This window comes from Pan troglodytes, chromosome 3 (assembly GCF_028858775.2).
Source record: "Pan troglodytes isolate AG18354 chromosome 3, NHGRI_mPanTro3-v2.0_pri, whole genome shotgun sequence".
Lineage (NCBI taxonomy): Eukaryota > Metazoa > Chordata > Mammalia > Primates > Hominidae > Pan > Pan troglodytes.
Window position 1 is genome coordinate 163486963 of NC_072401.2, and position 15888 is coordinate 163502850.

General features: G+C 32.7%; 1 protein-coding gene across 3 annotated transcripts in view; it reads right to left on the reverse strand.

The window, feature by feature from the left end:
• FSTL5 (follistatin like 5) overlaps nt 1–15888 on the reverse strand; it is an 816338-nt gene that overhangs the window by 384301 nt on the left and 416149 nt on the right. For all 3 annotated transcript variants that reach the window (XM_016952467.4, XM_016952464.4, XM_063809978.1), the window contains one exon: nt 10969–11165. In XM_016952467.4, coding sequence (XP_016807956.2) covers nt 10969–11165 — 197 coding nt within the window. The remainder of the gene's footprint in view (nt 1–10968; nt 11166–15888) is intronic.

Genomic DNA, 15888 nt, shown 5'->3' on the forward strand with positions numbered 1-15888 from the left:
TCAATGTGTGATTTGTGTAATATGTAATGTAAACCCACCATCTATCTCTCTTATACATCTTCAATCAAATATTCATGCCATTTTGCAAATGGATTTTTTTTTCGGAGCTCAAAGGGAAGTACAAAAGAAACAACAGCGCCTACATCAAAAGAGTGGAAAAACTTTAAATAAACAACCTAATAAAGAATCTTAAAGAACTTAATGAATCTCAAAGAAAAGTAAAAGCCAACTGAACCCAAAGTCAATAGAATAAAAAAAAATAAAAATTAGAACAGAAATAAATGAAATTGAAGAAAGAAAACGATACAAAAGATAAGCAAAATGAAAAGTTGGTCTTTTAAAAAGATAAATAAAATTGACAAACCTTTAGCCAGATTAAGGTAAAAGGAAAGAAAACCAAAATAAATAAAAATCAGAGATGAAAAACTAGACATTAAAACTGATACTACAGAAATTCAAAGGATCATTAGATGCCCCTATGAGCAACTATATGCCAATAAATTGAAAAACCTAGAAGAAATGGATAACTTTCTAGACACATGTAACCTACCAATATTGAACCAGGAAGAAATCCAATATCTGAATAGACTAATAACAAGTAATGAGATTGAAGCTGTAATAAAAATTCCTCCAGCAAAAATAAGACTGGGACCCAAGCTTCTCTGCTGGATTTTACTAAACATTTAAAGAACTAATACTAAGCTTACTCAAACTATTCTGAAAATTAGAGGAGGAAGGAAAACTTTCAAACTCATTCCATGAGACCAGTATTAACCTGATTCCAAAACCAGAAAAAGGTATATCAAAAAACGAAAACTATAGGCCAATATGCCAGATAAACATTGATGCAAAAGTCCTCAGCAAAATACTGGCACACTGAATTCAACAATAACTTCAAAAGATCATTCATCATGATCAAGTGGGATTTATCCCAGTGATGCAAAAATGGTTCAACTTACTCAAATAAATCAATGTGATACATCACATCAACAGAAAGAAGAGCAAAAAACATATAATCATGTCAATTTGATGCTGAAAAAGCATTTGATAATATTCAACACGCTTCATGATAAAAAGCTTAGAAAACTGGGGATAGAAGAAATATACAACAAACCCACAGCTAGCATCATACTAAATGGAGAAAAACTGTAAGCCTTTCCTCTAAGATCTAGAACATGACAAGGATGCTCACTTTCAACACTGCTTTTCAAAATATTTCTGGAAGTCCTTAGCTAGAGCAATCAGAAAAGAGAAAGAAATAAAATTTGGAAAGAAAGAAGTCAAATTACTGTTGTTTGCAGGTGATATAATCTTATATTTGAAAAAAAAACTAAAGACTCCACCAAAAAAACAAGCTATTCACAATAGCCAAGATTTGGAAGCAACATAAGTGTTTATCAACAGATGAATGGATAAAGAAAATGTGGCCTGTATACATGATGGAGTAGCATTTAGCCATAAAAAAGAATGAAATCCTGTCATTTGCAACAACATGGATGGAACTGGAGATCATTATGTTACATGAAATAAGCCAGGCACAGAAAGACAAACTTCATATATTCTTACTTATTTGTGGGAGCTACAAATGGAAACAATTGAACTCACAGTGATAGAGCATAGAATGATGATTACCAGAGGTTGGGAAGGATAGTGGGTGTAGGTTGGTGGGAGGTGGAGATGGTCAATGGGTAATGAATAAGATCTACTATTTTATAGCACAACAGAGTGATTATAGACAATGCTAATATTGCACATTTTCCGCAACTAGAAGAATTTAATTGAATTGTTTGTAGCAAAAAGGATAGATGCTTGAAGTGATGGATACCCCATTTTCCATGATGTGATTACTGTATATTGCATCCCTATATCAAAGTGTCTCATGTAACCCTTATGTATATATACCTACTATGTACTCACAAAAATTAAAAATTAATAAATAAAAAGCGACAGAATCTTGATTATAGTCATGCATATCTGAGGACTTATAGATGTTTAAGTGTTTAAATTGTAAAATATAACTAATGAAAATATATTGTTTCTTTCATCACATATGTATGTCCTCTTGTTCAAGACAACGTTTTCATTATTTTTAAAACTTAATTTTATGGGCAAGAAAAAAACCGCATGAATTTAAGTATATAATACTTCAATATATGTAGACATATTGTAATGTAATATTTATTAGCATCTTAAAACAAAATATATATAATATTTATTTTAAGTTCAGTTCAATTTAACATTTTATCTATAAAGGCATAGACACTACGTTATCTGGGGGGATACAGCCCAATATTACAGTGGTCGCAGAATGTCAATGTTTAGTTGTCTCTAGGAGAGAATTCTTAGGATTAGGAACACTCATGCTAGCTATATGAGACAGGTAGATAAGCTCCTTAAATGAGATGAACAAAACGAATATCGTGCTATCGTTTATTTTTCTAATTTCTTGAAATAAGAAAAATTATTCCCCTTCTACGGCAGGACAATTATTTTATTATAAAAATCAATGTTAAAGTTTTTACTAGCATAAAGTTGTGCACATAGATTTCTGGGTTATAATGGCTGCTTACAGTATTTGTTTTGTTCTTAAGCATTATCCAACTGTAAGCATTACAAAATATTTATCAATCACTCATCCACTATTTCAAGAATATGCCTTCCCTTTATCTCTATTATAATCTACTACATCTTCACAAATGATATGAAAGTATAACTAACAAGTACATCATGCTTTCTATGTGCTAGCAATGTTTCCAATAAGCTTGCATGTTCTAAATAATAACAGTGTCACATGAAATTTACATACTGGGTACTATTATCATTGCCAGTTTATATATCGAGAAACTAAGACACAGAAGCTTTAAGTAAATAGCCATCCTACTTGGAAAGTAGTAGAGATGTGATTTGAACCCAGACTTTATAATAAAAGTTCTTAACCACTATGCTATGAGCATCAAAAAGATAACTTACAAAAAATATCCTAGGATTTCATCAATTTAGGGCCACTACTCCTTTGCTACTTGAAATATTATCTTTTGGTCTTGAAAATGAAATGTATATTCCATCTTAATCTTTGTTGATGTCTCTTCTTCAGTTATAACCTGTTTTAATTCTTCCATATGTTTGATTGATACTAAGTGTTTTAAAATCAATATTGTCAACTTCATAAAACACAGTTCTTGTAAAAGTTTAAAATTTCAGCTGGGCACTGTGGCTCACGCCTGTGATCCTAGCACTTTGGGAGTTTAAAATTTCACTTTGATATACATTTGCATTTTATGTTAGATATTCTCCAAACACAAAAATAGGTCTCAGACTGAAAGACTAACTGTGCAATTATGGACAATTCTGTTAAGTTAGAATGATGAAGAGGTGGATTGAATGAGATCTATTTCTATAACTGGTCAGTTCATTTTTGCAGACCTTTTTGCTATGACAACCTGCTAGCTGAGATTCTAAAGAGCCTACCTCCTTTATCCACTGATTTTTTTGTCTTTTTTTTCCTCAAAAAGACAGGCCTCTAGGTTCTAATTTACTTGAAAATCTTGAAGAGAAACTCAAGAATACATCTTCATTATGTGGACTAACTATAGAATGTGTGCAGCCAGTTTTCCTGCTGCATTTATAAAACCCAGGGACAAATTATATTCTTTAACTTTTACTTATGACTGGCTGTAACTTAGAGTTATATATTACATACTTTGCTAAGAATAGTTTGTAAATTATTAACAGACACTGTTAAGATCCTTTCTCTTTTTATTCTAATTTAAATTATTTTAAAATTCAATATTAAAGGGCATGCAAAATGATAAAGAGGAAGTCAAACTGTCGCTGTTTGCTGATAATATGACTGTATACCTACAAAACTCTTAATGACTCATCCAAAAAGCTCCTAGAACTGATAAATGAATTTGGCAAAATTTCAGGATACAAAATTAATGTACACAAATCAGTAGCTCTGCTATACACCACCAGCAACCAAGCTGAGAATCAAATCAAGAACTCAACGCCTTTTACAATAGCTGCAAAAAATAAAATACTTAGGAATACACCTAACCAAGGAGGTGAAAGACCTCTACAAGGAAAACTACAAATCACTACTGAAAAACATCATAGAAGACAAAAGCAAATGGAAACACATCTCATGCTCATGGATAGATAAAATCAATTTTGTGAAAATGACCATACTTCCACAATCTATAAATCCAATGCAATTCCCACTAAAATACCTCCATCATTCTTCACAGAACTGGAAAAAACAATCCAAAAATTCATATGGAACCAAAAAAGAGCCTGCATAGCCAAAGCAAGGCTAAGCAAAAAGAACAAATCTGGAGGAATCACACTACCTGATTTCATACTATACTATAAGGCCATAGTCACCAAAACAGCATGGTACTGGTATAAAAATAGGCACAAAGACCAATGAAACAGAATAGAGATCTCAGAAATAAATCCAAATACTTACAGCCAGTGATCTTTGACAAAGCAAACAAAAACATAAAGTGAGGGAAGGACACTCTATTCAACAGATGGTGCTGGGATAATTGGCAAACCACATGGAGAAGAATGAAAGTGGATCCTCATCTCGCACCTATACAGAAATCAACTCAAGATGGATCAAGGACATAAATCAAAGTCCTGTAACCATAAAAATTCTAGAAGATAACATCAGAAAAGCCTTTCTAGACATTAGCTTAGGCAAAGACTTCATGACCAAGAACCCAAAAGCAAATACAACAAAAACAAAGATAAATAGATGAGACTTAATTAAACTAAAAAGCCTCTGTACAGCAAAAGAAACAATCAACAGAATAAACAGACAACCCACAGAGTGGGAGAAAATCTTTGCAATCTATATATCTGACAAATGACTAATATACAGAATCTGCAAGGAACTCAAACAAATCAGCAAGAAAAAAACAAAATATTTTATCAAAAAGTGGGCTAAGGACATTAATAGACAATTCTCAAGAGAAGATATACAAGTGGCCAACAAACATGAAAAAATGCTCAACATCACTAATGGTCAGGGAAATGCAAATCAAAATCACCATGTGATACCACCTTACTCCTGCAAAAATGGCCATAATCTAAACTTTTTAAAAAAATGTTGATGTGGATGTAGTCAAAGGGAATACTTGTACACCGCTGGTGGGAAACGTAAACTAGTACAACCACTATGGAAAACAGTGTGGAGAGTCCTTACAGAACTAAAAATAGAACTACCATTTGATCTAGCAATCCTACTACTGGGTATCTACCAAGAAGAAAACAAGTCATTATATGAAAAATATACTTGCACTCATATGTTTATAGTAGCACAATTGTCAATTGCAAAACTTTGGAATCAGCCCACATCCATCATTCAATGAGTGGATAAAGAAATTGTGATATGGCCGGGTGTGGTGGCTCACGCATGTAATCCCAGCACTTTGGGAGGACGAGACTGGTGGATCACGAGGTCAGGAGATCGAGACCACCCTGGGTAACATGGTGAAACCCCGTCTCTACTAAAAATACAAAAAAATTAGCCAGGCATGGTGGCGGGTGCCTGTAGTCCCAGCTACTTGGGAGGCTGAGGCAGGAGAATGGTGTGAACCTGGGAGGCGGAGCTTTCAGTGAGCCGAGATCGTGCCACTGCACTCCAGCCTGGGCAACAGAGCGAGACTCCATCTCAAAAAAAAAAAGAAAAAAGAAAAAAAGGAAATTGTGATATATATACACACACACACACACACACACACATATGTTTACATATATATATATATATATTGTAATATATATTACTCAGCCATAAAAAGGAATAAAATAATGGTATTCATAGAGACCTGGATGGAATTGGAGGCCATTATTCTAACTGAAGTAACTCCTCACAAATTGAAAACCAAACATTATGTGTTCTCACTCATAAGTGGGGAGCTAGGTTATGAGGATGCAAAGGCATATGAATGATACAATGGACTTTGGAGACTCAGGGGTAAGGGTGGGGGGTGTTGAGAGATAAAAAACCACACATTGGGTTCAGTGTACACTACTTGCATGATGGATGCACCAACATCTCAAAAATCACCACTAAATAACATACTCATGTAACCAAACACCATCTGGTCCCACAAAACCTATTGAAATAAAAAATGCAATATTAAATTATGATATCATAAGTTTCCAAATGTATAAATAAAATATGTATTAATGTTTATAATATCTAACACAAGGTTTTTTTTTAAAGCACCTGCAACACAAAAATACACCAGTCAAAAAATATTTTTGCTATAAATATCTGAAAAGTTTTTATGTGTTTCACAGGGTGTCTATTAAAGCCTTACTCTCTTTCCGTAATTCTTACTGGTGGATGAGATACTGACATTTCTATTATATACTGCTGTAAGAATAAGTGATTTGTGTGGTGTGGGACGGATGCAGGAGAATATCACTAAAAGTCCTATGAACCTTGAAAGAAAAATAAGTAAATACTATGAGCACCTTTATGCCACAAATTTAATATTCTAGATAAAATGGATCAATTTATTGAAAGACACATTTTTCCAAAACTCATATAAGAAGAAACAGACAATCAGAATAGACTTATGTCTCTTAAAGAAATTGAATCACTAGTTAATAACTTTCCAAAACCGAAAGCACCAGACAGAGATGGGATTATAGGTGAATTTAATCAAACATTTACGAAATACTTTGTATCAATTTTCTACAATCTCTTTCAGAAGATACAAACAGAGGGAATACTTCCTAACTTATTCTATAAAGCCACCATTACACTAATTTCAAAAACAGACAAAAAGATTACAAGAGCAGTAAACTTCAGACCAACATCTCTCATCAACATAGATGCAAAAATTCTCACTAAATATTAGCAAATTGAATCTAACAATGTATAAAAATAATTTTACACCATGAGCAAGTGGGATTTCTCCTGAGTTGCAAGGTTGTTTCAGCATTTAAAAATCAATTAGTGTACCCATCACACCAACAGCCTAAAGTAGAAAAATCCCATGATCATATCAATGAATGCTGAATAAACACTTGACAAAATTCAACAACCATTCATGACAAAAACTCTCAGTAAACTAGGAGTAGAAGGGAATTCCCTCAATTTAATAAAGAATATGTATATCTACAAAAACCTTTAGCTAACATCATAATTAATAGTGAGAAACTTGAAACTTTTTACAAACATCAGGAATATGACAAGGGTAACCCCTCTAACCACTCCTCTTCCACATTGTACTAAAGTCTTGGCTAATGTCATGAAATAAAGCAAGAAAAGAAAAGGAAGACAGATTATCAAGGAAGAACTGAAATTGCTTTGCTCACAAATAATATGATTGTCTATGTAGAACATATAAATTAGTTGACAAAAATCCTTCCGGAACTAATACGCAATTATAGCATGTTTGCAAAATAAATGTTAGTATACAAAGTCAATTGCTTTTCTGTGTACCATAAATGAACAAGTGGAATCTGAAATTAAAATCACAATACCATTAACATCAGTACCCTCCAAAATGTGATAGGAATACACCTAATAACACATGTATATAATCTACATGAGGAAAACTACAAAACTGTGATGGATACAATCAAAGAACTAAACAATTGGGGAGAAGTTCCATGTTCATGGATAGGTAGGCTAAATATTGTCATGATGTCAGTTCTTCACAACTTTGTCTACAGATTCAATGCAACCTCAATTAAAATCCCAGCAAGTTATTTTGTGGATCTCAACAAACTGATTATAAAGTCTATATGGAGGCACAAAAGACACAGAATGGTCAACACAATATTAAAGAAAAACATAGTTGAAGGATGAACACTCCCTGACTTTAAGGCTTACTATAAGGCCACAGTAATCAAGACCCTGTCCTATTGGTGAAATAATAAACAAACAGATGAATAGGACAAAATAGGAAGCTTAGAAATAGAACCACATAAACTCAGTCAACTGATCTTTGACAAAGGCACAAAGGCAATAAAATAAAGCAAAGACAGTTATTTTGATAAATGGTGCTGGAACAATTGGATATTCACATGTAAAAATAAATAAATATAGACATACACCTTGAATTCTTCACAAAAAATAATTTAAAATACATCATGGACCTAATTTCAAAATGCAAAACTATAAAACTTCTAGAATATAACGTAAGAGAAAACCTAGATTACTTTGTGTGTGGCAATGACTTTTTAGATAAAATAGCAAGGGCATGGTCTATAAAAGAAATAATTGATAAGCTGGACTTCAATGAAATTTTAATAAACTTCTGCTCCATAAAAGATAATATCAAATGAACAAGAAGACAAGTTACAGCTGGGAGAAAATATGTGCAAAGGCACATCTAATAAAGGACTATATCTGGAATATGCAGAGAACTTTTAAAGTGTAATAACAATAATAATAACCCAAATAATAAATAAGTCAATGACCTTAACAGATACCTCATCAAAAAAGATACATAAATGGAAAATAAGCATATGAGAAGATGTTCCACATCATCTCATCAGGTAAATGAGAATTAAAACAACAATGAGATATCATTACACATCTAATAGAATGGCCAAAATCCAGAACACTGACAACATCAATGCTGATGAGGATGTGGAGTAACAGGATCTCTCTCATCCACTGCTGGTGGGAATGCAAAATGGTATTTCCACGTCAGCAGACATTTTGGCGGTTTCCTCCCAAACTAAACATACTCTTACCATATGACTAAATATTCATGGTCCTTGGTATTTATCTCAAGGAGTTGAAAGCTTATGTCTACACAAAAATCTGCATATGGACATTTATAAAAACCTTACTCATAATTGCCAAAACTTAGAAGTAATCAGGATGGCCCTCTGTAGGTGAATGGGATGTATGCAGAAGGAAGTCAGTAAACGTAACCTTCCCAGACTGTTACTTTCATGTACTTCTTGGTTGGTGAAAACATAAATGAGATGATGGAGACGTTTTCTGCTCTCACAACAACATAACTTTCACGTGAATTGAAAGGACACTTTTCAGACATAATGCAAGTCAAATTAGAGATAGCTGAGGAAACAAAACCAAGCTTTGTAGTTTAATTGTGTCTCCCAAAGGGGTTTTAAAGTCCTTAGCCCCAGTACCTCAGAATTTGATCTTATTTGGAAATTGAATCATTGCGGATGTAACTAGATAATTTAAGATGACGTCCTAATGGATTAGGGTGAACCCTTAATCCAATGATGCTGATGTTCTTATAAAAAGAGGCAAGACTAGGTAAAGATAAACACACAGGGAGGACAACATGTGACTATAGAAGCAGATTGGTGTGATTTCCCTACAACATCACAAATGCAAGAGAAGGCTTAGGGCCACCTGAAGCTGAAAGAAGCAAGAAAGGACCCTTCTCTCACCCCTACTTCCAAGTTCAGAGGAAGCATGGCCCTGTCAACACCACAATTCTGAACTTCCAACTTCCAGGATTGAGAGGATAAATTTCTGTTGTTTTAGCCACACAGTTTGTGGTATTTTCTTATGGGCGCCCTGGGAAACTAATACAAACTTGAACATGGCAGAAGCTTGAAACATGTATGAGTACAGTGCTGTCCAGTGACTAGCCATCTTTCCTTTGGATTTAGATGTCCAAATCCAGACCAGATCGACTTGATCTGATGTCTTTTTTAAAATCCAATCGGTGGCTATAGTGGTGCAGATATGTTAATAAAAACTAAAATAACAACAAAAACAACAAAACAATTGATAAAAATTAAAAGCATAAAAAGTGAAAAAAACCCTCAAAATAACAATATATATGTTAGGCACACATAGATCAAAGTGCTTAAATTAGAAATTTATTTTAATTTAATTAACTAGTTATTTATTCTTATTACTATAAAGTATAAATTTTATTCTTAAGAAATAAATCATGAGGTGTATGACAGCATAGATATCCTAATTAAAATATCTTCCAATTTTACTCTGAATTCCTTAAATTCCAATGCCTAGGATTTGGTAACTACAAAATAAATGTGAGGCTGCATTAGAAAAGACAATAAAAATGATGTGAATTTTAATTAGTTTGAATGATGATACCTATAATCAATTTGCTCACAATGTTACTTTGAGATAAAGTTTTTAAATTAAGTTACACTATTGCAAAGCTTCGAAATACTTGTTTAATAAGACCAATACTCCACAATGCCAGATTTTTAAAATAAGCCATAAAATTAACCAGAAAAAAATGAATAGCATGATATTATAAAAATGGTCTACTCCCCTCACCCCAAACCTATATTCACTGTTAAGGGTAGGAGCAAAATCCACCTCAAGATATGTTATAGGGATCATCAAGAAGTCAGCAAAATCATCAGTGCTGCCATCATTTTTCTGTTGCCTAATTGGGCTTCTTCTCTTCATTATTCTCTGAAATCAGTGTATAGTTTTGAAGAAATCCCATGTCTCTTATTTTATATTTCTACTACTAAAACAAATTGAATATGCTGTAATTGGTCCTTAATTATTGAAGAAATATTGGAATACATCAGTGATTCAACACTATCTTAAATCATTTATATACACGTTGTTATAAATGTGCTCAGTTGTTCGGTGGTGCCCTTGAGTATTGGATAAATCAGCTTTTATTGACTTATAGAAAGTTAAACATTGCATGATCTCCAGAATATATTAGGAAAGATATTATAAATTCTACAAGATAAAGAACTTGTAATTCCTTTAGGTATTTAAGATATAGATATCTATCAGAAGTAGATATCTCTTTTTAAACTGTCAAACACCATATAAATATTACTTGAAATTAATATTGCTGATGATGTCAAGTTTGCTACAAAAATGTTGTTACTCATATACTTTTCAATAATATGGATCAAATATACATTTTTTCATTATAGAGTAAATTTAGAAAAAGTAAATATATTGTGCATGTTATATTTCAGTAAGTTTGTTAATATAGTCACTAATCATACCTGAGTTAGTTCATTAATATCTACAAGTCCATTACTGTCTGCATCAAAATATTTAAACATTTGATCCACCAATAGCTTCTTCCGAGATACGTCGTCGCCATTAGGATTTTCATTTTCTTGCATAATATATTTTTGATTTTGTACGTCTAATAGAATATTTTTCATCTTGCTGTATTCAGTAGTCTTGCACTTATCTCCTGTAACAAAAGAACTAGTTATTTTCAAGCAATATTATTGAAAAGAAATAGTTTATTTAATTAAGGTTTAGAAGTTATTTTATGAATAACATACTATGTACATAATTTTTACTTTTCTGGTGTTTTACGATTTACAACTTGTACAAGAAAAAAATGGGCTATTTCCATGGTAGGATAGAAAACTTTTATCTCTATCAAATCTGATAACAACATATTTCTTTGTAGTTTGTTTATGAGGAAGGCATAGATGCTGTAACGGACATAGAAAAACATGATAGCTCCAGCTGGAAATTTATTTCAACGTTCAAATTTATTGTCTTAGTTTTTATCCTTACTCTATATTTCTGTATTGATAGGTTTATAGGTGCAGAAAATGAAGTACAAGAAGGTGAAATCAATTGCTGAAGGCAAAGGATTAGATTGTGCTGGATTTTGTATTGAAATATATATACATACATATATGCATACATATACGTATGTATATATGTATATATACATATGAGATTCCAAAAGATGATACCACATTTTAAATCTGAAATGTGTTTTAGACATTTGGATTTGCATTGATGACATTCACACATATATATTTACATTTATATTATTATTTAAAAAAATTTTTAGTTGTTACAAATAAATAATGTTACAAATACATTATGTACATAAATATGTACATAATGTCTGTATATATTTATGGGTTACATGTGGTATTTTGAGACAGGCATACAATGTGCAATGATTAAAATCAGGGTAATTGGGATATGGATCACCTCAAACATTTATGATTTCTTTAGGTTAGGGTCTTTCCAAACCCAGTTTTTAATTATTTTGAAATATACAATAAATTATTGTTAACTACAATTCCCCTGTTTTCTTACCAAACATTAGATCTTATTCCTTCTAACTGTATTTTGTACCCAACCAACTAACCCATCTTTATTCTCCCGCCATCACTCCCCGCCACTATCTTTCCCAACCTCTGGTAACCATCACTTTACTCTACAGCCATGACTTCAACTATTTTTTTCAGCTTCCACATATGAGTGAGAACATGTGATATTTGTCTTTCTATGCCTGGTTTATTTCACTTAACATAATATCCACCAGTTCCAGCATGTTGTTGAAAATATCAGTATTTCATTCATCTTTATGACTGAATAATATTTCATTGTGTATATATATATATATATATATATATATATACACACACACACCATATTTTCCTTATCCATTTATTGGCTGATGAACACTTAGGTTGATTCCATATCTTGACTATTTTGACTAGTGCTGTGATAAACATAAGAGTGCAGATATCTCTTTGATATTCTAATTTCCTGTCTTTTGAGTATATATCCAGCAGTGGGATTGCCTGTAAACTGCTGGTGGGAATGTAAATTAGTACAAACACTATGAAGAACAGTATGAAGCATCTCAAAAAACTAAAAATAAATGTATTTTCTTAATTCTGACTTCTTAATAACACTAAGATCATATTAGTATTCTTCTAACAGTGTTTTCTTACTGTTCTGATATTCATTCATCTCTTTTTTAGGGCCCCTGGTATAATGTGATATATATTTGCACTTTTTATTTTTAAGCATTAAGTTTGCCTCTCCACAGCTAAATCATAAGCTTACTGAAGCAAGACTGTGTTAAAGATATTTAGTACCTGCCATGTAATAACAGCACAATACTGGGAACATCATAGTTAGTGAAAATAATTTCTTGGATTACTGTCTCTCAAAAGTAAATAACGGCCAGATGCAGTGGCTCATGTCTGTAATCCCAGCACTTTGGAAGGCTGAGGCGGGGGAATCACCTGAGGTCAGGAGTTCGAGGCCAGCCTGGCCAACATGGTGAAACCCTGTCTCTACTAAAAATAAAAAAATTGGCCGGGCACGGTGGCACGTGCCTCTAAACCCAGCTACTCGGGAGGCTGAGGCAGGAGAATCGCTGGAACCCCAGAGGCGGAGGTTGCAGTGAGCCAATATTGCACCACTACACTGCAGCCTGAATGACAGAGTGAGACTCCGTATCACACACACACACACACAAAAAAAAAAAAAAAAAAAAAAGAAAGGAAAAATTCTCTAATATTTTCACACAATTCTTTTATGTGAAGGAAAATAATTTTACTTACAATGGCCTCATGATGAGGTCTTTATAAATGGCATATTGAAATGGCATGTATACTGCTTATAGCAAATGTGATATGAAATATATTACAAAAAATGCAGTGCATAAATAATTTGAAAATTACATAATAGGTTTTATATTAGTTGAGATTTTTTATAACATATTTTTAGGAAAAAATCCTAACTTTATAATTATGATCAATTTTGACAATTAGGCTTAAGAGCATGTACAATTTTAAAAGAAAATGTCTAAAGATATTTAAATATGTGTCTGAGAAGCATGGGGCTGCAAAACAATATTTGAATCTCATTCTCTTTCGAGACAAAATGGAAAACAATCTCTTCCAAAGAGATGATAGACTGTCTTTATTTTTCAAAGACAGTGAAATTACTATTGTTGTTCAGCACTTTGGTTTTTAGCAATCCTGTCAACAAGTTCTTTTTCACAACAAAATGTAAACTTTATGCTGCAGATTAAGTCAATTTTGTATCATTCTGTTCTCACTAAAGAATAATAATAAGAATATGTTTTCATAACAGCAAGAAACTCATTGACAAATGAGAGAAGTAATCAAATCCATAGCCATTGCTAGCAATTTTGGTATCGGGGAAAGCAGCACAAAGGGAACCTTCAAATAGCAAACGTGTGTTTATCTGTGTGCACAGGTGTGCATCAGGAAGGAGAGAAATGTGTGATGAAAAAAATTCTGAAAACGATTATACACCATTCCAATAGCCTTTCCTTGGATTTCTGTACATGACCCTGGGTCTGTATTGCCTTCATTTCTATCAACTGCCAGTGGATGCCATATGGAACTGGAGGCTGAACTTAGACCAATGGCAATGGGGAGATCTGAATGTTGGCGAGAGATGGATGGGAAATAGGAGTTAAACACTGAAAACCTTTAACCAATATTTAAAACTGGGGAGAGGGATAGAGTTTGGGTTGCCCCACTCAAATTTTGATCTAATCTAGTCAGTGTGATCATCATAACACTCTTATTAATGCTTTCATTCCCCAAATTGTTGTAAATTTCTTCTCCAGTCCAGAAACTGGGGTAGTTGCTGGAAATCCAAATAAAATAACCATAAAACCATTGCAGTTAAGGCATTCATATTCTATAAATATGTACAATATGTATGCAATTATATACATTTTTGTGAATTTATTAGTTTAGAAAATTTCTGTCATAGACTTTTTAGTTATAAATATGTGTATGTTATTAATAATAGATAACAGGTAAAGAAGGCTTCCCATGTGTCAGAAACTTTACACATATTAAGCCATTTTATACATATTGAATCTTCCCAACAACCCAAAAAGAAAATATGATTACTACCATTTTGCAGATGAGGAACTAAGGCACAGAGATGTGAAATAACTTGTTCAAGGTTATAGAACTAGGAAGGGCGGAATTATTTTTACATATGTGCCATATCTCCCTTTTATCCACTAACTTTATTTCTCTCATTTTCAGAACTGAGTGTTTCTTTTTAACTATTTTACTTAATAGTTAAAATTAAATATTTCATGAATTCTGTAATTTGTCCAAGGATATTTGTAAAGTTATATATATATATAGAGATATATATATATATATAAATATTATATATATATATGTATATAAAATAAACCCTAGGCAATATCACTGTTTATATTACAGAAGGAGAAAGAACACACACACACATGCACACACAAATGTAGTATCTAAGAGGTAACAGGTAAACTATTAGAATGTATTGAATAGCAAGCCAAAGGGAGAGAACTTTTCAAGAAACAGAGTGTGATGAAATGTAAAACATTTGAGAGTAAAATTAAGGTAAACAAAATATGTCCCTCAGAGTCCTTCAATTGGAGGTAATTAGTAACTTTAAAGAAAAATGCTAGTGACTAAATGGTGCAAATTTTACATTGCAATTGGTTGTATAATTATTTAATAATTATTGTATAAATAAATAATTGTATAAATAATTATTGTATAATTATTTAATAATTATTGATAGGAAAGAAAAACAACTAGCACGATTAACACAGAAGAAGAGACATTTAGAAATTGTGCCCCCTCCCCAAGTCCAAAAATAGCACCAAGCAGGAAGGAAATAAGTTTTTGTTTGCTTATATGGTTACTTTGATAGAATCATTTTCTCAAGTTAATTGACAGGCAGAGTGAGATTGGCATAGCTAAAGAAAAGAAACAATTTCCTGGATTCACTTCATGCTCTGGGAGACTGGTGCGAAATCTCCTCTGCTGTTCCTGTTCTAGACACAAAGAATATACTAGTGAACATGAAAAAAATCCTTATTTATTGGTAACTGTAGATTATCTTCCTTCCCATGGATGCAGTGTCACTAGGGCTGTGCTGACCTTTGACTCAAGAGTCATTCTAAGGGCAGGGAAAATCCATCTGGCCTTGTGGGTCCTGCAAGGATGCAGAATCACTGACATCCAAATGCCTGCACCTGTATAGCTGGCAGTGCCTCTCCAAGTCACACAGGATTGAGGACAATGACACCTTACACATCTGAGAGTACAACCATCAGTTTTGAGTACATGATAAGTGCTAAAAATTATAGATTATACCAATTATGC